Raw genomic sequence first — 24733 nt, forward strand, 5'->3', positions numbered from 1 at the left:
AGTTTTTTGTATTGTGGTGTGTTTTGTCTTGGGGTTTTGGTGTGTAGATATTTGGGATTGTAGCTAGTGGGGTTTTCTAGCAAAGTCTATGCCTGTCTGGAGTGATTCTCAATCAGAGGCAGGTGCTTATCGTTGTCTCTGATTGGGAACCATATTTAGGCAGCCATATTCTTTGAGTTTGTCGTGGGTGATTGTCCTATCTGTTCTATGTGTACTCTATGTTAGTTTTACACAAGTATAGGCTGTTTCGGTTTCGTTTCGTTTCGTTCTTTGTTTTGTAGTGTTTGTTTATTTCGATCGCAATCGACACGCTGCAGTTTGGTCCGACTCTCCTTCATCACCACTAAAAAACCGTAACACTGTGGTTGTTGAATGTCCTTCCCTATACACGTGCTGAAAGTCTGTTGTCAATTTGTTTACTGTATCTGGTTTAAAAAAAATCAAAAACTTTACTAAGGGTTAGTAACAGGCTTATTGGTCGGCTATTTGAGACAGTAAACGTGGCTTTACTTAGGTAGCGGAATGACTTTTTCTTTAGATTGAAGATGTGGAAATTTATTCTGCTATTATCCTTAGTAATTTTCCATCCAAGTTGTCAGAGCCCGGTGGCTTGTCATTGTTGATAGACAACAATCATTTTTTCCCCTCTTCCAAACTCACTTTCACAAAATTACAATTCTTGTCTTTCATAATTTGATCAGATATACTTGGATGTGTAAGTGTTGCTGTCATTTCATGCCTAAGTTTGCTAATCTTGCCAATTGTAATGGATCTCGTCCTCCTCTTCTGAGGGGGAGTAGCGAGAAGGATCGGAGGACCAATGCGCAGTGTGGTAAGTGTCCATAATGTTTAATAAAAACACAACAGAACACTGGAACAAAACAATAAACGTGAATAAATTAAACAGCCCCGTGTGGCAACAAGCACTGACACGGAAGACAAACACCCACAACTCAAAAGTGAAACCAGTCTACCTAAGTATGATTCTCAATCAGGGACAACGATTGACAGCTGCTTCTGAATGAGAACCATACCAGGCCGAACACAGAAATCCCAAATTTTACTAAAATTTTACTAAAACAAAGACCTAACAAAGGAACTAAGGTCAGAACGTGACAATATCCCCCCCAACGGTGCAGACTCCGGCCGCAAAACCTAAACCTATAGGGGAGGGTCTGTGTGGGTGTCTGTCCGCGGTGGTGGTGCGGGACGTGGACCCCACTCCACCATAGTCTTTGTCCGCCTCCTCAACAGCCTCCATGGCCTCTTTCGAGCGGCGATCCTCACCGCCGACCTCAGACTGGGGACCCTAGCACTGGGTCGAATGGACGGGAGATTCCGGCAGAGTTGGACGGACGGGAGATTCCGGCAGCGCCAGACGGGCGGGAGATTCCGGCAGCGCCGGACTGGCGGGAGACTCTGGCAGCGCCGGACAGACGGGAGACTCTGATTGCCTTGCAACTGACTTGTTGGAAAGGTGGCATCCTATGATAGTGCCATGTTGAAAGTTACTTAGCTCTTCAGTAAAGCCATTCTACTGCAAATGTTGTCTATGGAGATTCCATGGCTATGTGCTCGATTTTATAGACCTGTCAGCAACGGGTGTGGCGGAAATAGCCAAATCCACTAATTTTGTATAAGCAGTGCATTCAAAAGTATTCAGACCCCTTGACTTATTCCACATTTTGTTATGCTACAGCCTTATTCTAAAATGGATTAAATAGTTTTTTCCCCTCTTTATTCTACACACAATACCCCATAATGACAAAGCAAAAACAGGTTTGAAGACATTTTTGCAAATGTATTAATAATAAAAAACATTTAATTAAGTATTCAAACCCTTAACTAGGTACTTTGTTGAACTACCTTTGGCAGCGTTTCCAGACTCTATTCATCTTGGGAATGTTGCTACAAGCTTGGCAAAACTGTATTTGTGGAGTTTCTCCCATTCTTCTCTGTCAGGTTGAATGGGGAGCATCGCTGCACAGCTATTTTCAGGTCTCTCCAGAGACGCTCGATTGGGTTCAAGTCCGGGCTCTGGCTGGGCCAATCAAGGACATTCAGAGGCTTGTCCCGAAGCCACAGCTGTCATCAAGGCAAAGGGTGGCTACTTTGAAGAATCTAAAATATATTTTGATTTGTTTAACACTTTTTTGGTTACTACATGATTCCATATGTGTTATTTCATCATGTATCACATTCGGCCGTGATTGGGAGTCGCATAGGACGGCGCACAATTGGCCCAGTGTCGTCTGGATTTGGCCAGTGTAGACCGTCATTGTAAATAAAATGTGTTCTTAACTGACTTGCCAAGTTAAATATAGGGAAAAAATAATAAATCAGTTGGTGTCCATACTTTTCACTGATATTGTATGTAATATCGCTGACTCCACCTTTAATACTACATTGTTCATTTTTTCTTTAGTTGAGCAAACATTTTCCTTGATGCATAATTTTTTTCTTCTCAACGGATACGGCTTTATCTTGAAAACTGGACTGCTGAAATGCAAAAAAAATGTGGTGGAGTGGACAAATTGACAAAATACTAAAAGATAGTTTCAGTGTATTTTCATGTAATTATTATAAATATAAATATGAAATATGAATACGTATTGGGCTACCATTTCATTCTTTTCAACTATCAATGAAGATTTAAAGCCCTGTAGTATTTGAATGTAATAATAGGATTAGAAAATATACTGTATCTGTCTCTTAGCAAATATAAAACAGGAACTAAATCATTTTAGAGAGCAGGGAACTAAGTTTTAAATTGTGTTACATTTTGCTCCAGAGGGAACATGATAGTAATTTGATGTGTTTCTAAAAATAATCTTGTTTGTTATACAAACTATTTTTAGAACATTTATATTATTTATATTAAATATATATTGTAAACACTGCATTTCTCCCCTTAGTTCAGTACATTAAAGACTACACTTGATCTACTATGAAGCTAATAACACTCCAGTAACCATTTGCAATGACCTAAACACTGGCAATCACACACACATGACACTTGGAAATTATATGCATTTATTTAACCTTGAAACAGTCCACATATAATACTTAAGACTACTGGTTGCTTAGAGGAATTATTACTGAAAGGCTTCTCCTATAAGGATTAAGAATGCTGACAGAAATCATACCAAATTGTTTACGAAGATGATCAAATCAAATGTATTTATATAGCCCTTCTTACATCAGCTGATATATCAAAGTGCTGTACAGAAACACAGCCTAAAACCCCAAACAGCAAGCAATGCAGGTGTAGAAGCACAGTGGCTAGGAAAAACTCCCTAGAAAGGCCAACACCTAGAGAGGCACCAGGCAAAGTGGGGTTCCAGTCCTCTTCTGGCTGTGCTGGGTGGAGATTATAACAGAACATGGCCAAGATGTTCAAATGTTCATAAATTACCAGCATGGTCAAATAATAGTAATCACAGTGAACAGATCAGGGTTCCATAGCCACAGGCAGAACAGTTGAATCTGGAGCAGCAGCACGGCCAGGTGGACTGGGGACAACAAGAAGTCATCATGCCAGGTAGTCCTGAGGCATGGTCCAAGGGCTCAGGTCCTCCGAGAGAGAAAAAGAAAGAAAGAAAGAAAGAAAGAAAGAGAGAATTTGAGAGAGCATACTTAAATTCACACAGGACACCGGATAAGACAGGAGAAATACTCCACATAAAACAGACTGACCCTAGCCCCCCGACACATAAACTACTGCAGCATAAATACTGGAGGCTGAGACAGGGGGGGGGTGGTCTTGGGGGTGGCTCAGCTTCTGTGTGTTTGTGTACATGTTTTCCCACCTGTGTTTGTTTCAGTGATGTTGGAGAGTCCCATGTTTAACCTCTGATGTGCCTCTAATGTTAAGGGAGTAACCACACATTGAGAGAGGGGAGGAAGAGGGGTTTGGAGAAGAACGCTCCTTCCCTTTTCAGAACCAAAGTCAGTCAGTCAATCAGTAAACAACTCAGAGCCACTTCTGACAGACTGGTTATATTTTATCAACTGTTTTCAAATCTACACATTTACACCCGCAGCAATCCCATTGGCTCAGAAGAGGGTCTCATTATGTTAACCACATGAAATGACTCAGGGTATATGATTCAGTGATGTGAAACGTTCCGAATGTTGCATATAGAAATAGAATGAATAGAGCTGAAACGACTCCCTATGTTATCTGGCAGATAATCACTTTTCTGTGAACATCTGTGATGTTACATGCTTATGAATCTCAGGCTTCCACAGCGAAGCTCTCTCTAGTCCAACAGTACATAAGCTGTGGTGAATTCTCTCAGCTCTGTTTATAGGGGGCCTTTAACAATAGTTATGTTCTGTTGCCCTCTGACATTGGTTATCTTATGAGACATAACAGTTAAAAAAGATACTCGGGTGACCACAATATTCTCATTTACCCCAAAATTACCTTAGGGTACAAATGTAACCAGACAGCAAGGGTATGTCTGCACCGAGAAATGGAGAATGTTGAGATGTATGGGAAAAAATTCTCCTTAGACATGTTACCCTTTCTCATCACCATAACGAACATGATATAAAATAGAGTTGGTCCAAACCAAATAGAGTTGATCTCAAACTGCGATAGTCTGGAGGGGTGGTGGTACAGGTTTTTGATCCAGCCCAGCAGCAAAACACCTGATTCAACTTGTCAAAATCTTGATATGATTACTTGAGTCAGGTGTGTTACTGCTTGACTGGAACAGAAATCCCCACATCGGGCATTGCAGGGTAAGATTGTCAGTCTGTGAAAGAATTATACATGCGAGTTATGTGACCTGCACAGTAATGCGAGCCCATGCTTTTCGGTTTTATTATTTTTCTCCTCTCGTCCACAGCCTACAAATACTTCCCAACATTGGCCTGAGTCTATCATTTGACAACATAATATTCTTCTTCTTTGGAGAAATACCATGCATTCACAATAATTCCTATCTAAATAAATACTCTTCACATTTACAGTAAAAATATAAAGCAATCCTGTTCTTTCAACAGTGCGAACATATTTACATACAACAGAAAATAATGGGCAGGGAAACATTTACAGACTGTTGCAAATTTCAGTCTTACACACTGTTATACACATGATAATGAAGTGTCCTGAATACTGAGTGTGTTTGTCTGTGTGTGTGTTAGTAAGGATTAATTACTTGTGTTAGTTTGGGTAGTGTGTTGAAGTCAAGAAATGAGGCTGAATGTTCAGACATGACGTAATAGATCGGTGTAAGGAATCCTGCAGTGTGCAAGAAAAGACAAGCGCTCTTAAAATGGGTGAATTTTTAACCATTACCTTGACAGCCAATGTGTGTGTCTTAAGTTATTTTACAGAATTCTTTATGAAGACCAAGTGAAAGGAAGCCCAATTAAATAACGAGGAGGCCGATAAAGGAGAGGACTGAACTGAAGGAATAGACCACTTGTTTCTATAAACGTGTACCATCAAAACTAAAGCATGGTTGAACAAACTATACAGTTTACAGATAATAAAGTAGATACTATACTGCTTTTAGAACTATTAAATTAATGGGTATTCAGGTATGAGAATGAGTCAGCTAAGTGAGTGAATTGCAATCTTGTGGTAACAACAAACTGCCTTAGGGGGTGGTACAGGCAGGTGAGTGACAGGCACTTATAATAAAGATTGACAACAATAAGGTTCAGTGGTAATGGACAGTCTTGCTGGACCAGTGGTAGTGTGTGCTGTCTACCAGGGGAAAGAGAGGGGGATGGGCAGAGAGGGTGGGGGACAATAACTGTGACATGTTGTAGTCTATAGCCTTCTAAGAAGGCGGTATTGTGTTTCAGATGATGTGGACATGATACCAAGGTACTATAAAATATCAAAATAGAAGGACATTAAGATAGTGTTTGTTTTAACTTCTACATTTTTCGTTCAAATCACATTGTATCTTAATGTCTGCTTAAGAATCTATATAACAGGACAAACAACCATCTATCAACACTGTCAAAATGACAAAATTACAGCTAGAGACATAGCCTACTGTAAGTAATTAAAAAAGCACCAGTGTCAGATCTGTGTGAAACAATATATCTGTATGGGATTCTTAAAGTGTCCCCCCTAATTTCTCCTTCAAGTGGACCAAACATGGGGTTGTAACAAAGTTTACACATTATGCTTTGGTGAACAGTGCACAGACCTTTTTGGCTTAGATATATTGTTTTGATCCGGTCTATTAAAAAAGCAGTTTAACAGGTAGTCAATATAACTAATTTGGTTGTTATTATTTTGCATGTTAGATTCTTACGTTGGCTAGATTTGCGCTAGTGGACACCTGCATAGCGATTGTTTTGGTGGTGTCGGAGGTGGAACTGAGTTAAAGCTGTTAAATCCACAAGCGGCTCCTTCCATTACCTTATCGCGGACACTGCCATTTGACGCAATGAATCACCCAAATTCATAATCTTACAAATACCATGCAGCTGCGTTAGAATTTCCTATAGCCGTGTTAGTTTAAACACTTTGTGTGATGTAATATTATCAACATCTCGATTAGATTGAGATCCAAATCAACATGAAAACATGCATAAGCCTACACTTTCGCCATTTTGAACTTCTAATGCAGCAGGGATAATAAGGAAGGGATTGGGTTGTGACACACAAGAGCAACCGCTCACCTATTTGTCAGCTCATACTGCAGTTACACCTCCAACACCGACAAAACAACATAAATGTGGATATCTACTAATGCGGGTTAAGGCTTGATCTGATTGAATCAAGGCCTAACTGAGTCGTGTTCATTAGGCACCAAACAGAAGAAAACAGAACAGGAAGAGACTACATGGACTTCTTCAATCAAAAATGCTTATTTTTGCTTTCTACTTTAAAATATTTTCTGTTGAGTGCTCTAATAAACACAACTGTGGCTTTGGTGGGTGACAAGAAAATGTCATAGGCTTTCGGAGGGTCCTAGCCTCCAAGAGTGTGAGGACCACTGTTGTATGTGAAGACATAATAACAATTTCAGTGTCTGTATGCATTGCGATTGCTGCAGAATTAATTGCCTCATTGAGGACATTAATGTTTTCTGAATCTGAGTGTCTGATGAGCCACATTGATGCTTGAAGCCACTCTGTTTGTTGTTGACTAGGGAGTTTCAAGCGAAAGATAATCTGACACGTAATATTAGGTACTGAAACCTGGAAACATAATAAACAAATTAAGAGCTTTCATCCAAGTTACAGATTTCAGGAGAAAAAAGTTACTAATCTAGAAAACTGAAAAAAATTCAGCTGAAAAAAATCTGAAGGATCGTTGATCAAGTATGTTCATTGGATGAACTCTTACAACAAAACACTCACACGCACACGCACACAAACACGCATACACACACATACACACAGACATGCAGAGACACACTCACATATAAACTCACCATGAGGAAGGAGTATCCTACCCACAGACTCCTCCAGTTGGGGGGACAGAAGGGGTTGCTGTTGAACTGCCACAGCAGGGGAGGGGGCCTCACACACTACGCAGCGGCTGATGTGCTGCTGGATGTCCTGGGCCACAGGCATCATGGGCACTGCCGCTGTGGTGGATAGCCAGTAGGACTTGTCATTGCAGCTGACGTAGTCACACATGCCCATTTTACAGTAGGAGAAAGGCATGGGGCTGAAGAGACGCATACATGACCCGGCCTGACCGAGGAAAGAGGAAAATACATGCCTGGTTACCGGTTACAATCACACTTACACACACACACACAGGTGCACAGATGAGCACACACACAAACAGTATTGTAGACTAACGTACCGAGGTCCTGTGTGTGGGCTTTCTGTTGGCCATCCAGGTACAGCAAACTGTAGCCAGTCCACAGTTGTGTCATGTCTGCTGGACAGGAAATAAATGTGTCTGATTGGCTGTGCATCACCAACAGGAAGCCAGAGTTAAAGGTGGTGGTGGGGCCTTGGCTGCCGGCATCTCCCGATCGGCCTGGGGGCTCCTACGATGACAGACAGTAAGAGACAAAGAGAAAATGCAGGCGGAAAACATGGATATGTAAGGGATATTTAGCTACTCTTAAAGGGAGCATAATAGTGAATAATTGTTTTGCTTTTTCAAAGGAATGTGATTCAATCAATCAATTAAATGAATTCACAAACTACAGCCGTAACCCGCGTTAACTGACAAACGCGTAATTACACTCAAATTGAAAATTATTCAAATAATAAGGATTTATATCAGCAAAAATGAGGTGTAAGTTACATCACACATTCCAATGTAGGAACTTGTAACACAGCTGAATGGGATTTCTACTTATGTGACTTGGTGCATCCATTGGCAATGTCCACGATAGGTATAACGCCAGGGGTTGTCAAAGGAAGTGACAGTTGAATCCTTATGCCAAAATTCAATAAAATTGGCAACCTGAGGTGTAACTGCTGTCAAACCCCGGACATTGCCCTGGGATGCACAGTAGAAATCCCATGCAGACTCGTTACAAGTTTGAACACTGGAATGTGTGATGTAATCTTCACCTCAATTAGGCTGATATAAATCCCTATAGTTTTGTTTAATGATTTTACATTTGAGTGTCATTACTTCTATACGGTTTACACTTTTTTTGTTCTGAACTTCTAACATGGGTGGGACATAAGCACAGGTGTGATTTCGTGACAATGATCACAAAAGCAGCCACCCACCGATTTGACAGCTCTAACACAGTAGCACCTCAGACACTGCCTAAACAAAATAAATGAAAAGCTATGTCGGCTAACGCAAGTTACTGCAGATCTGATTGAATCCTGGACTTATATTTTGGGTTCTGATTGGGTACGACAATTGAACTAAGCTCATGAGGTATTTCTAAGTTATATTTTCCAAGAATAAATGGGTGCAGTATATAATCAGGGCTCTCAGACCCTGGTCCTGGAGAGCTACCATTCTGTAGGTTTGCACACCAACCCTCATTTAGCGCACCTGATTATAATGTTTAGCTGGTTGATAAGCTGAATCAGGTTAGTTACAATTGTGGTTGGAGTGAAAACGTACAGGACGGTAGCTCTCAAGGAACAGGGTTGGAGAGCCCTGGTATATACAGTCAAAAGTTTGAACACACCTACTCATTCAAGGGTTTTTCATTACTTGTATTATTTTATACATTGTAGAATAATAGTGAAGACATCACTACTTTGAAATAACACATGTAGTAACCAAAAAATATATTTTATATTTGAGATTCCCCCATCATCAATGCAAAAAGTGTCCAAAGCTGTCAAGGCAAAGGGTAGCTACTTTGAAGAATCTCAAATATAAAATATATTTTTTCGTTACTACATGATTCCATATGTGTTATTTCAAAGTAGTGATGTCTTCACTATTATTCTACAATGTGGAACTTAGAGGTCATTTGTGGTTTAGTACAGTACCCTGTGTCAGTACTTCATTGCTCCAGACCAGCGCAAGGGGGAGTTGGAGCACTGTTTATACTTTTGGGTCCCAAGGCGCTACTGTGTCTCTAACTGACAATGAATGGGTGGCATAAACATAAATAGAAACTGATAATTGTGCACCACTGCGGTATTAATTTATAAAAACTGTTGTTGCACTAAGGTTTTTATTCTAAGATAAACTTAGACTACAATTAGGGTGTGGAAATGTTAGGATTATTTTGCTTTTCCTGTAGTATTGTACCCACTGGGTAGCACAGAGCAACACTTTAACCTCTTATGGCTGCCGGGGCAGTATTGAGTAGCTTGGATGAAAGGTGCCCAGAGTAAACGGCCTGCTCCACAGTCCCAGTTGCTAATATATGCATAGTATTAGTATTGGATAGAAAACACTCTGAAGTTTCTAAAACAGTTTGAATGATGTCTGTGAGTATAACAGAACTCCTATGGCAGGCAAAAACTTGAGAAGAAATCCAAACAGGAAGTGGGAAATCTGAGGTTGGTCGATTTTCAACCTAGCCCCTATTGAATACACAGTGGGATATGTTGCACTTCCTACGGCTTCCACTAGATGTCAACCGTCTTTAGAAACTTGAATGAGGCTTCTACTGTGATGTGGGGCCGGATGAGAGCTTTTGAGTCAGTGGTCTGGCAGAGAGCCAGGTCCTGGTCTTGCGCATTTCACATGATAGCGACCTGCGTTCCATGGCTTTTCTACAGACAATGGAATTCTCAGGTTGGAACGTTATTGACGATTTGTGATAAAACTATCATAAAGATTGATTCTATTCTTAGTTTGAAATGTTTCTACGACCTGTAATATAACTTTTTGAAGTTTTCGTCCGACGTTCGGCTGGACCTGCACAAGCGTTTGGATTTGTGTACTAAACCCCCTAACAAAAGTAGCTACTTGGACATAAATAATGGACATTATCGAACAAATCAAACATTTATTGTGGAACTAGGATTCCTGGGAGGGCATTCTGATGAAGATCATCAAAGGTAAGGGAATATTTATAATGTTATTTCTGATTTCTGTTGACTCCAACATGGCGGATAAAAAAAATAATTCTGAGTGCCGTCTCAGATTATTGCATGGTTTTATTTTTCCGTAAAGTAAAAAAAAAAATCTGACACAGCGGTTGCATTAAGGAGAGGTATATCTATATTTCCATGTTGTCACGTCCTGACCTTAGTTATCTTTGTTTCTTTATTATTTTGGTTAGGTCAGGGTGTGACAAGGGTGGTTTGTTTATTTTTTGTATTGTCTATGGTTTTTTGTATGTCTAGGGTTTATTGTAAATCTAGGTGCTTATACATCTATGGTTGCCTAGATTGAGCACCAATCAGAGGCAGCTGTTTATCGTTGTCTCTGATTGGGGCCCATATTTAGGTAGCCATATTCCTTGGGTATTTTGTGGGTTGTTACTCTGTTTAGTTGCCTGTTCTGCACTAGCCATATTAGCGTCATGGTTCGTTTTGTTGTTTTGTATAGTTTGTTCAGTGTCTATTCTTCATTAAAAGAAGTACGTAGTCATATCAGGCTGCGCCTTGGTCTCCTCCATATGACGACCGTGACACATGTCTAACAATTATATTTTCATCAACATTTATATTGAGTATTTCTGTAAAATTATGTGGCTCTCTGCAATATGACCGGATGTTTTTGGAACTAGTGAACGTAACGCGTCAATGTATACTGAGATTTAAAAATATATAAATATGAACTTTATCAAACAAAACATACATGTATTGTGTAACATGAAGTCAAAGGTTAGTGATTAATTTTATCTCTATTTGTGCTTTTTGTGACTCCTCTCTTTGGCTGGTAAAATGGCTGTTTTTCTGAGTTGGTGGTGACCTAACAATCATTTGTGGTGCTTTCGCTGTAAAGCCTATTTGAAATCAGACACTGTGGTGGGATTAACAACAAGATTACCTTTAAAACGGTATAAAATACATGTATGTTTTTGAGGAATTTTAATTATGAGATTTGTTTTGAATTTGGCGCCCTGCACTTTCACTGGCTGTTGTCATATCGATCCCGCTAACGGGATTTCAGCCCTATTAAGACATGTAGTTAGCTAGCTAGCTAAACAATGAACCATAATCCCAACTCATGATGTTACTACCCTGTATGAATCTGCAGGTATCTAACCAACCAGGTTCAATGTTAGCTAGCTAACATTACGCTCTAACGAGTCAAGCAAATGGCTCTGAGATATGAATAATAAGATCATACACTTCATGTTAGCTAGCTAGCGAGACAGCCAGCTAACGTTAGCTAGCTAACAGTACACTTTAACTTGAAATGAAACCACTTTCTGTAAAAATTAGAAACGTGAAATATCTGAAAATGTAGACTATCTTACCCAAAAACATGGAAGGAGGCTTCTCCCTCTCTGTCACAGATGCCATGGTTGCCTTTAGTTTGAAGATGTAATCTGGAGACAGGTGTTTTATACATCTCCTTAGCTATCATACTCAAATTCCAGATTTCAAAACTCGGTCCCCCAGAAAGTGGAGAGCATACACGTAATGTTAGCTAGCGAGCCAGACAGCTAATGTTCGCTAGTTAATAGTACACTTTAACTTGACATTAGACTTATGCAGTTTTACTACGCGATACATAAAATAAAAAAAGCTGTGTTGGACAGGATTACCTAGACATACTGACCAGCTCAAATAGACAGGAGTGTGCTATATGGCAGACCAATCCAAACTCATCTCTCAGCATGTCCAGTCCACTCATTATCTCAACCAATCATGGCTAGAGGGAAGGTTGCTGACTTTTTCTGTGGCTAAACAAACTAGGCTCGTAATTTTACATTCGTATCTACAGATGGCATACAAGTTTGTTATGAAGTCACACGAAAGTTCACATGTTCGAGAAAGGCATTTCTGCCAAAAACACATTTTTATTTTTAAAAAGTAGTGACCCGCGATATACGCCTAGTTTCCTGAAACAGGTCACATATACAGTATTTGTCTTTTTTTTACTCTCAGATTCAGAAATGCTAATAAGCATAATAGACTACAAATCAAATCCCTGTAAGCTCCTGCAAGTTATCTCTAGCTGACACTTTTGCTAACAGGTAAATTGAATGAAATCTAGCCAATTCATTCATTACTACATTTAGCTAACATTAGATTGTTAATCCAGAGATTCTTACCTTTGCCTTGATTCAGCAATCTAATATAGATCATCATGGCATTTTAGGTCTTTATGATAGCCACATTAGCAGCTAATTAGCATTTCATTTGTTGAGGTTGAATACAGGCAAACATATTGTTAAAGGTCATGGTAAACCTACACTTATTTTAAGTGTTTCTAAAATCCCACATGGGAAAATTGAATGGTAGATTTTTCCCTGTTTGACCGCTAAGTGTTATGGGTATTATGACTCAATGGTACTCTATGACATTTACTCTATGAAATTTACTCTAACGGGTGGCCAAAAATAACTGTATGAAAGCCACGCCTCCAATAAGCCATGCCTCCAATCTTCTGAAGATTAGCTTGTAAACTACTTCCAGACACAAATGAAAGAACACTCTGAGCATTTTACTTGCCCTAGCAGAGCTGGGCAGCATGGTATGCATGGGAAGGTAGAGTTACAGTACAAAGACCCTATTAGACACACACATGCACTCAAACAAGCACACTCACACTGGGGCTGAGCAGTATTTTGAGATGGGGGATATCAGTACTGGCCAGGTGTCATTTGGGTCACTGACCTGATATTGATATCCCAGGTAGCCCTGGGGGGCTGTGCATCCCCATCTCCCCAACATCCCCAGTGGGTCCTGGTCTTCCAGGCAGCCCCAACTCTCCCAGTATCCCTGAAACAACAGGTTATCATGGGAGTCACAATTACTGCACTAAATGGATTAGTAGTTGTAACTCTTCCCTTGCTAGGTTTCCATCTAATTGGTGACAGATTTCCTTGGGAATATTCTGAAATCTTGTTGCAGATAAAAATCAGTGTGTAGTGCACACAAAATGTACCGAATAAAAATGTGTTTCCATCGCACTTTCAACTCTACCAATAGTTTTGTCACTAAAACTGTTGCGTTAAATAGCAAATCTGCCTATTCTGGTTTTAGCAATTACGCTCCAGCCAACAGCTCACAGATACAGTGCAGGTAGGCTATGCGAGTAGGCTAGTCTACATGATGAGATTATTATGGATAAAAGCAAGAATATTTGTATTTCTCAAATGGCAGTCAAGCATCGATTATCATGTCACCAGAATAAGACCGATATTTATTGGAACAGATTATCTGTCGGCATTTATACAATTGCACCAAAACTTCCTGTTTCAATCACAGCTGACTTTACTTTACTGTACGAGTATGACTTTATTTGCATAAAAACTGTGGATGGAAACGTGGTTATTGTCTTCATTATGAAAACATCAGTTACACCCTTAGAAAAAGGTTCTTCAGAGGTTCTTATAAGTGAGTAATGGTTCTATGTAGCATTTTTTCTGCTCAACTAATCCCTTTTTTAAAAGAGGGTTCTCTCTGTCTGATGGATTACAAAGAACCCTCTCGTTAGATGGTTGTGGGTAATGCAATGCATTCCTGTAGTGTATTACTGTTCATATGTTGCATTATTTCACATAATATTGTAGCTGTGATTATGGTTGTTTTATTCTAACTGTATTTCATCTGTGTTTACATGCATGGGTTATTTTTGGGTGGTTGTACTGGAACCTTATGCGAGGAGTGTCAGCATGTATATAATGACACTAGACACTAGGGCCCAGATATACAAAAATATACATCTTAAGAAGAAATGTGTTCTTAACTGCCATTTTCCCCTTAACTATAGACTTAAGAAGAAAGTTAACTTCTTGGTGACAGGGGGCAGTATTTTCATGTCCGGATGAAATCCATGCCCAAATTCAACTGCCTGCTACTCATCCCCAGAAGATAAAATGTGCATATTCTTAGTAGATTAGAAAACACTCTGAAGTTTCTAAAACTGCTTGAATCATGTCTGTGAGTATAACAAAACGTATTTAGCAGGCAAAACCCCGAGAACAAACCATTCAGATTTTTTTTTAGAGGTCACTCTCTTTTCAATAATCTTTTCATTGGGAATCCATATTTCTAAGGGACCTTCTTGCAGTTCCTATCGCTTCCACTGGATGTCAACAGTCTTTAGGAATTGGTTGAGTTTATTCCTTTGTGTAATGAAGAATTACGGCCATCTTGAACGAGGGTCACTTGAAGTGTACTGTTAGATAGAGGCGGGTGACCAGAAAGCTAGTTACAGTTTGTTTTCTTCCTGTATTGAACACAGATCATCCCGTCTTCAATTTTATCGATTATTTACGTAAAAAAATACCTAAAGTTGTATTACAAAAGTAGTTTGAAATGGCAAAGTTTACAGTTAACTTTTGAGATATTTTATAGTCACGTTGCGCAAGTTGGAACCGGGGTTTTTCTGGATCCAAACGCACCAAATAAATGGACATTTTGGATATATATCGACGGAATTAATCAAACAAAAGGACCATTTGTGATGTTTATGGGACATATTAGAGTGCCAAGAAAAGAAGCTCGTCAAAGGTAAAGCATGAATTATATTTTATTTCTGCATTTGTGTCGCGCCAGCAGGGTTGAAATATGCTTTCGCTCTTTGTTTACGGAGGTACTATCCTCTGATAATAGCATCGTTTGCTTTCGCCAAAAAGCCTTTTTGAAATCTGACATGTTGGCTGGATTCACAATTTGCTATCTTGCATGTGTGATTTAATGAAAGTTTGATTTTGAAAGTAATTTATTCGAATTTGGCACTCTGCATTTTCCCTGTTTTTTTAACATATCCCAGAGAAGTTAAGCAAAGTTGCTATTCCTTAAAAAGGTTATTGGAAATGATCATGCTCTATAACTTATGTTTCGCCTTAATCAAAAAGTTACGAAAAATTTGATTCTTGAAAATAAAGTTATTGGAAATGTTCTTAATTCCAAGATAGCTAAATCATTGTCTTAAACTCAGGGCAATGAAATAAAAAGACTAATAAAAGCAATGGAACATGTTTAATTCACTCACAAACTTAATCTGAAAGTTTCAGTATTGATTTTTTAAAACCCAAGAACATGTTTTAGAACAGTAATCTTAGTAAGAAATATGCTAACATGATTGCCATTGCTAGCTAGATATCTAGCTAAAACAGTTGCCTAGCAACAAGCATTTTAAGAAGATTTGTAAGATGATATTCGAGAAGTTCGTAAGAAAATCATAAAATCTTAATATATTGTTGAGAAATTGCACTTATGAACTATCTTATGAACTTATACTTTTATTCTTCAGAGGCTTCTTAAGTTTTTGCTTAAAAATCTTCTTCAGGAGAAACATAAGAAATAGCGCAAGAGCATTTCCAATCAACTTTTTGAGGAATAACAACTTTGCTTAAGCAAGAAGTTAAGAAGAAATTGGATTCTTTAAAATAAAGCTATTGGATTTGTTCTTGGAAATGTTCTTATTTACAATATAGCTAAACCCTTGTCTTAAAAAATAAATTAAGCTAATGAAAGCAATTCAACATGTTTAATTAATTCACAAACTTAATCTGAAAGCTTCAGTATTTATTTATTTGAAACTCAAGAAAATGTTTTAGAATAGTAATCTCAGTACGAAATATGCTTTCATGATTGCCATTGCTAGCTAGATAGCTAGCTAAAGCGGTTGCCTAACAACAATCATCTTAAGAAGATATTTATGAATTTTGTAAAATATTTGAGAAGTTCGTAAGAAAATCATGAAATCTTAAGATATTGTTGAGGAATTGCACTTATGAACTATCTTATTTTTTCTTAAAATAAGAAGCTTCTTAAGTTTCTGTGTAAGTATTGATTATTATTATTAAAAGATTATGCAGAATCACATCTCTTGGTGGCATATCTCAATCCCACAAAACCAGTGGGATTAATGTCTAGAAACCTTTTGTCAAATTTTTGTCAAACTTTCATTTTGGATGAGCCATACTACTAAATGTAAATAATAATCAAACCATACAATTTTTCTAAGAGTGTATGAAAAACATTAATTTTTATTTGATATCTGGGATAGTGTGAATGGATGTTACAGCCCGCACATGTATTTTATTTATTTCTAAGACCGAGAAATCAATAAAGACTAACTGGCAAGAGTGACATATTGTTATAAAGTCTTATCACGGTTGTTTTATGAAAATCTATTTTATCAAGGTGTTTTAGTGATTGAGTGAATTTCTAAACAAGCAATGTGTTCATCTCTACAAGCAGTTTGACGGCCATGTAACACACCACGACCCAAAAGACACATGATGATGATGTCATGCCAGGGGGACAAAAAATGATGACATCATGCCAGGACACACACACACAATATGCCCACAAAGTCCCATTCGCCTTTATCGTTCAGTAAGTCAGTCTATCCTGTCAGTTTCCTTATGGGTCTCAGTTGAGATCCGGATGAGTCAAGGAAAATCATGTCTTACACCTGCTTCCACCCACAATCTGCCCTCTACTTTGTTCACTCAAATGTAATTTGATTAGATTGTCTATTTACTTTGGGGGGTTCAACATTGTAAAAATGTTTTATTTCATTTAACCTTTATTTAACTAGGCAAGCCAGTTAAGAACAAATTCTTATTTTACAATGATGACCTACCTCGGCCAAACCCTCCCCTAACCCGGACGACACTGGGCCAATTGTGCACAGCCCTATGGGACTCCCAATCACAGTCGGTTGTGATACAGCACGGGATCAAACAAGGGTCTGTAGTGACACCTCTAGCACTGAGATGCAGTGCCTTAGACCGCTACGCCACTCGGGAGCCCAGTACAAAGCCCAGAGGAAAACAAATGAAAGCATTATACAATACTTATTTCCAATGCAGTTGTCGAGCTAAATAAAATGCCATTTTCATGTTTGTCACTGAACAGAGGGAGAGAGCGAGCGAGCAAGCGACTAAATGGAAGAGGATAATGGTAAACAAGCTATTGACCATGCCAGCATGCAGTGTCAAAACATAAACATAAACCAACAAGCAGACATAATAGGTGGGAAAAAAGCAGTGGAACTATACATTTTTGACATACAATGAGCATATCATAATGTGAAGGACTCAAGGTCTAATACATGTTGAGGGGAAGAACAGGTTGGTTTGAAAAACAACAAATAGAGTAGTCTACACATCATTCCATCTACAGTGCTGCTACAGTGTTGTCGTGAAACTCAGTATCACGATACATCGTGGGAAGAAAACTAAACATGAAGCAGACTTCATTTTCTGAGGATAGCAGTCCTAATGTTGGAAATAAACAGCCTTATGTTGTCAAACAGAGTAGCATTTGATTGTTTAATGTAACATAGGTTCTTAGAGGACCATGGAGTTAAGTCTGCTTTGTGTTTTGTTTTGCCTTGGTAAACACAGTTTTGTGAGAACATTTGTTTTGATGTCACTCATATCACTATCTCAGGTCCCATGCTTGAGGAAACACAGAAGTAGACAGAACTAGAACTAGTCTAATGTAAAGCTAAGTCACAGTAACATCCATGGGTTAATGAGAGTATTAATCTACTACGATGTTACTAAAGGGTCATTGATGTTGAGAAGACTGTATAATTGTATAATTGACCTGCCTGAACTCTATTAATCTTTGGGACCTAGATATCCTTGAAACCCCTTGGAGACATTTATAAAGATATCACACTATTGTTATGTCACATAAGATACTAATTAACACCACATTAAAGGTAATCAAATGGGTGATTTCAGTGAGATTGGATGGTGAATAATTAAGAGTTGAGTGTTGCTTTCTGAAATATATTTTAAGGTATTTTCGGGATTTATTGAACAGCTAGAGAGAGAGAATGACAGCGGGGGTGGCCATTTGATTAGTTGTTCAGCAGTCTTATGGCTTGGGGGTAGAAGCAGTTAACTTTTTATGGCTGCAGGGGCAGTGTTGAGTAGCTTGGATGAAAGGTGCCCATATCAAACGGCCTGCTCCTCAGTCATAATTGCTAATATTTGCATATTAGTATTAGTATTGGATAGAAAACACTCTGAAGTTTCTAAAACTGTTTGAATTATGTCGATCCTGTCTCCCAGTCCCTGCCGCTGAAAAACATCCCCAAAGCATGATGCTGCCACCACCATGCTTCACCATAGGGATGGTGCCAGATTTCCTCCAGATGTGATGCTTGGCATTCAGGCCAAAGAGTTCAATCTTGGTTTCATCAGACGATATAATCTTGTTTCTCATGGTCTGAGAGTCATTTAGGTGCCTTTTTGGCAATAACAGTAACCAATAACCCATAACAGTGACAACGTCCTATAGGGAAAGTACAGGTTAGGCATTAGGGCTCTTTTCCAATACACTTTCAGCAGCTGTCACCATACAGTAGTTCGATTTGAAAACTAAAGATTGATTGGGTGAAATATATATTACAAATCTAATGTAAAATAAAACTAATTAATGATCTATGTAGGGGTGAGTGGGGTCATTTGAGCCAAAGGGGTAAGTTGAGACACCAGGGTAAGGTACAGGGTAAGGCAACCTATTTGTGTTGAACACTACATTAGATTCACTTGGTCCTACCAACAGACATAATATACTTCTCAACTCATCACAATCTATAACTAACATAATTTGTATCGAAATAAGAAATTAATGAAGAAAACCATATAGCAGAGGTGGCACCACAGGTTCAAATGTGTGTGTGTGTCTTTTCTGGGGCCTGGAGTATTTTCTGGACTCTGGGTCCTATTTGTAAGCTATGGCAGGGTCCAATGTTATCTTTTTTTTCTCACCGGCCCGAATGGTGCCAGATTTCCTCCAGATGTGATGCTTGGCATTCAGGCCAAAGAGTTCAATCTTGGTTTCATCAGACGATATAATCTTGTTCTCATGGTCTGAGAGTCATTTAGGTGCCTTTTTGGCAAACTGCAAGAGGGCTGTCATGTGCCTTTTACCTCAGGAGTTGATTCCGTCTGGTCACACAACCATAAAGGCCGCATTGGTGGAGTGCTGCAGAGATGATTGGCCTTCTGGATGGTTGGAGGTCTGCCAGAATGAACATCGGGTTCATGGTCACCTCCCTGACCAAGAACCTTCTCCCCAATTGCTCAGTTTGGTTGGGCGGCCAGCTCTAGGAAGTCTTTGTGGTGCCAAACTTCTTCCAATTAAGAACGATGGAGGCCATTGTGTTCTAGGGGACCCTCAATGCTGCAGACATTTTTTGGTACCCTTCCCCAGATCTTTGACTCGACACAATCCTGTCTCCGTGCTCTACGGACAATTCATTCAATTCATGGCTTGGTTTCTGCTCTGACATGCACTGTCTACTGTGGGACCTTATATAGACCGGACTGTATCTCAACCGGCCGTGATTGGGAGTCCCATAATGCGGTGCACAATTGGACCAGCGTCGTCTGGGTTTGGCCGGTGTAGGCCTCATTGTAATTAAGAATTTGTTCTTAACTGACTTGAATAAAGGTTAAATTAAAAAAATATTTCAAAAATAGACAGGTGTGTTCCAAATCATGCCCAATCAATTGAATTTACCACAGGTGGCTCCAATCAAGTTGTAGCAACCTCTCAAGGATGATCAATGGAAACAGGATGCACCTGTTCAATTTGGAGTATTATAGCAAAGGGTCTGAATACTTATATAAATAAGTACATTCTGTTTTTTATTTTTAATACATTTGCTAAAATGTCTAAAAACCTGTTTTCGCTTTGTCATTATGGGGTATTATGTGTAGATTGATGTGGGGGAAAAAATATTTAATCGCTTTTTGGAATAAGGCTGTAACGTAACAAAATGTGGAAAATGGGAAGTGGTCTGCTTACTTTCTGAATGCACTGTATACTTTAGCATTTAATATTTATTTTGATACTTTAGTAAATTTAAAACCAGTCTTTTTACTCAAGTAGTACTTTACTGGGTGACTCACTTTTTATGAAGGTGTTTTTAGTTTTTACACCACTGCATATGTGATACAGTAAAGAGAGTTGATTTGTCTTTTTGAGTGTGATGTTGTGTATGCGCCACAAGATGGCGATCCCCTGCAGACATGTTGTTTCAAAGCGTGGCCCTGAAATGCAGAAAAGAGGTAGGAGTAGGGCAGTAAAGTTCTGCACAAACTACAAGAGAAGCTTCTTAGAAGTAAGAGGAAACCCATAACAGTGACAACGTCCTATAGGGAAAGTACAGGTTAGGCATTAGGGCTCTTTTCCAATACACTTTCAGAAGCTGTCACCATACAGTAGTTCGATTTGAAAACTAAAGATTGATTGGGTGAAATATATATTACAAATCTAATGTAAAATAAAACTAATTAATGATCTATGTAGGGGTGAGTGGGGTCATTTGAGCCAAAGGGGTAAGTTGAGACACCAGGGTAAGGTACAGGGTAAGGCAACCTATTTGTGTTGAACACTACATTAGATTCACTTGGTCCTATGGTGTGACCAACAGACATAATATACTTCTCAACTCATCACAATCTATAACTAACATAATTTGTATCGAAATAAGAAATTAATGAAGAAAACCATATAGCAGAGGTGGCACCACAGGTTCAAATGTGTGTGTGTGTCTTTTCTGGGGCCTGGAGTATTTTCTGGACTCTGGGTCCTATTTGTAAGCTATGGCAGGGTCCAATGTTATCTTTTTTTTCTCACCGGCCCGACTGGGTCAGATGGCCAAAAATCTACTGGCTTGAACAGAATTTCTACTGGCCCTGACATCAGCGTAGTTTTAAATTCATTGGGGGTAATACATGGACTATAGGTTGGCATGCTTTCTCTCTATATGCAGCTGTTAATAGGCTATATTAGGTTATTATGATATGTATTAAAAAGCTGTTTAATATAATTTAGCAATGTAGGCCATTACTCTTTTCTTTAAAATTGCATTGTATTAATTGCATTCATTTTTTTACATCTCAAAATAGGATGCTGCCCCGTTAAGACATTTGCATTCCAAAAGAGATTTCGACCTGCGGAGTGTATTTTTGTTGCTTTCTTTTTGCAGACTATAAACAGTAGCCAGCATATTGCTAGTTTGTTCATTATTGAATGGTTTACTTTTGAAAATCAATTTCCCTAAAGGTTTACTTTGCCTAAAGGTTTACTTTTGTAAATTCTCTCTATTGTTCTCTCTACTACCGCATGGCACGTGGTACCGGAGTGCCAAGTCTTGGACAAAAAGGCTTCTCAACAGTTTTTACCCCCAATCCATAAGACTCCTGAACAGGTAATCAAATGGCTACCCGGACTATTTGCATTGTGTGCCCCCCCAATGCCTCTTTTATGCTGCTGTTACTCTCTGTTTATCATATATATACAGTCACTTTTACTATACATTCATGTACATACTACCTCAATTGTCCCGACCAACCAGTGCTCCCGCACATTGGCTAACCGGGCCATCTGCATTGTGTCCCGCCACCCACCACCCGCCAACCCCTCTTTACGCTACTGCTACTCTCTGTTCATCATATATGCATAGTCACTTTAACCATATCTACATATACATACTACCTCAATCAGCCTGACTAACCGATGTCTGTATTTAGCCACGCTACTTTTATAGCCTCGCTAGTGATTTCACTGTCTTTTTACTGTTGTTTTTATTTTTTTACTTAAAACTTCTTCGGAATAGGGGGCAGCATTGTCACTTTTGGATAAATAGCGTGCCCAAATTCAACTTCCTGCCACTCATCCCCAGAATATAAAATATGCATATCATTAGTAGATTTGGATAGAAAACACTCTGAAGTTTCTAAGACTGTTTGAATAAAAAATAAAAAATGTACGGGAATAAAAACAGTAATGTGTAAGTGTACCATTGCAAGTAGGCAAGTAGGACAAGTAATTGGGAAATTGTTGATGATAATAGATGTAATTGACGGTGGTTTTGCAAAGTATAATAGCATTAACCTTAACAAAACAACAAGCAATTATCTTCTTATTATTGGTGTCCTTTAGTAGTGGTTTCATTTCAGCAATTTGATCATGAAGGCCTGATTCACACATTCTCCTCTGAACAGTTGATGTTGAGATGTGTCTTTTTCTTCTGTGCTTCTACACCTGCATTGCTTGCTGTTTGGGGTATTAGGCTGGGTTTCTGTACAGAACTTTGACATCAGCTGATGTAAGAAGGGCTTTATATATAAATTTGATTGATTGACTTGAACTCGGTATTTATTTGGGCTGCAATTTCTGAGGCTGCTGGTCTAACTAACTTATCCTCAGCCTAGGTAACTCTGGGTCTTCCTTTCCTGTGGCGGTCCTCATGAGAGCCAGTTTCATCATAGAGCTTCCAAAGAATCTTAAAAAAAGGCAACCAATAAGAATCATGAAATAACATATAGAATAGATACTTTAATGTATATTGTTTAGAACATACATTGGTATTTTGCCTTTCCCAACAACCCCATACATGTTAAGAGGCACAGGGTCAGCTACAGTACAGCCCCCCTAGATGGAGCTATTTGTTGGGATTAAGTGCCTTTCGCAAGGGCACAAAGGCAGGAGATGGTACCTGGGATCAGAGACCAGCAGCCTTCCAGCTGCCATTTGAGTTCCATTCACAGTTTTGTGATGCACGCCCCAGAGCTTGAACCAGCAACCTTCGAGCTGCTGGTCCGCCTCTCTAACCTCTAGAGTACCTGCCACCCCACACACAACCAATGAGAATAATGCTATAGCAAACATACCTGTCTTTCTTTAATTTAGTAGTCTTCTGGGGGGTCCACAAACTCAAAGGGTCCTGGGGATCCCTTGAAAACATACACACACAGGCGAGGTTGTCAGCGCATTCATACACACACATTTTAAACTTTTATTTATTTTTTACATTATTTTATTTGACTGAGAATATATTCTCATTAGATAAACAACCTTTATTATTTATTTTAACAGAGAAGACATATCGAGACGTAGGTCTCTCTTTCAAACCTGCCTTGTATGATACATCATAAACATACATAAAAAACTGTCATGGGAAGTACAAGTAAAACGTCACAAATCAACCAGAAAAACAAATACATTCCTTCACAAATAAGTCCCCAATCAACGCTTTAAATTGACCTAACGGCACCAGAACATCAAAATAATATTTTGAATTTTGTTCCAGCAATACGGTGCATTAAAATAAAAGCAGATTTACCGCTCGGTGGAGACCCTAGGAACCTCAAGAGTTGACCAATCCTGTGAATGGGTTACGCATCTCAGGTGTCTATACTTCAACCGAAAAGTTAGATAAGATGGAAGTTTATGAAGTAGGGCCCTGTAAACAGATCTCCAGCAAACCTTTTGATACAGGATACAGTGGTGAGTATCAAAACCATCACCTGTAACAAAACGTAGTGCACCATGTTAGATGGCATCCCAATGTTTAAGAGTAGTAGCAGCTGCACTTTCATAAATAATATCACTATAATCAAGAACAGATAAAAGTTTGAGTGAATAATCTGTTTCCCACTGCTTAGAGAGGCACGATCTGTTTCTGTAGAAAAAGCCAACTTTAAATCTTAGCTGTGTAACCAGCTCATCTATATGTTTTTTAAACGTAAACTCCATATCAATCCAAATGCTTAAATATTTATATGAGGGAACACGTTCAATTGGAGAACCATGTAATGAGTGAACTCGTAAGAATGTTTCAGATGAACTACGAGTGTTTAAAAACATGTATTTTGTTTTGCCCTTATTTTAAGCACAAGTTTTAAATCAGCAAGGGATTCCTGGATAGCTATAAAACCTGACTGTAGTTTTGACACAGCCAGATCAACAGTTGGGGCAATAGCATACATAATAGTATCATCCGCATATAAGATTAACTTTTCCATTTTTAACAGCTTGACCAATAGTGTTTATAAAAATAGTGAGAGAAAAAGTTCCAAAATCGACACCTTGTGGTACACCTTCATGTACTTCAAGAAATTCAAACATAACCCCATCAATCATGATGGCCTGAATTTTGTCACAAAGATAATCATGAAACCATGAACAGGTGTCAGCGCTCAGGCCTATCGAGGACAACTTATTCAATAAAATAGCATGATCAACAGTATCAAAATCTTTTGACAGGTGTACAAACATAGCAGCACATTTGATTTTAGTGTCTACAGCATTGAGAAGATCATTAAGACTTAAAGTGGCTGCTGTAATGGTGCTATGCCCAGGCCTAAACCCTGATTGGTTTACATTTTAAATACATTTCTCAGATAAAAAAGAGCAAAGTTGTACATTTCCTAAGGATTCAAGAATCTTAGCTTGACAAGGAAGTCTT

The 24733-nt window shown here is 38.9% G+C and overlaps 1 protein-coding gene across 3 annotated transcripts in view; it reads right to left on the reverse strand.

Moving 5' to 3' along the window:
- Positions 1 to 3021: 3021 nt before the first annotated feature.
- Positions 3022 to 24733, reverse strand: part of LOC116355068 (collagen alpha-2(IV) chain-like) — a 66328-nt gene continuing 44616 nt past the window's right edge. Inside the window, exons 6-10 of one of the 3 annotated variants that reach the window (XM_031798317.1) lie at positions 23157 to 23219; positions 13168 to 13272; positions 7793 to 7982; positions 7413 to 7677; positions 3525 to 3574 (exon numbers count right to left, since the gene is read on the reverse strand). In XM_031798317.1, the coding sequence (XP_031654177.1) occupies positions 23172 to 23219 (48 nt within the window). In that variant the 3' untranslated portion in view covers positions 3525 to 3574; positions 7413 to 7677; positions 7793 to 7982; positions 13168 to 13272; positions 23157 to 23171. Of the gene's footprint in view, positions 3575 to 7412; positions 7678 to 7792; positions 9043 to 13167; positions 13273 to 23156; positions 23220 to 23425; positions 23793 to 24733 lie in introns of those variants that run through there. The other 2 variants (XM_031798318.1, XM_031798316.1) reach the window with 2 other exon arrangements.

The sequence above is a fragment of the Oncorhynchus kisutch genome, linkage group LG19, assembly GCF_002021735.2.
Source record: "Oncorhynchus kisutch isolate 150728-3 linkage group LG19, Okis_V2, whole genome shotgun sequence".
NCBI classification, from domain to species: domain Eukaryota; kingdom Metazoa; phylum Chordata; class Actinopteri; order Salmoniformes; family Salmonidae; genus Oncorhynchus; species Oncorhynchus kisutch.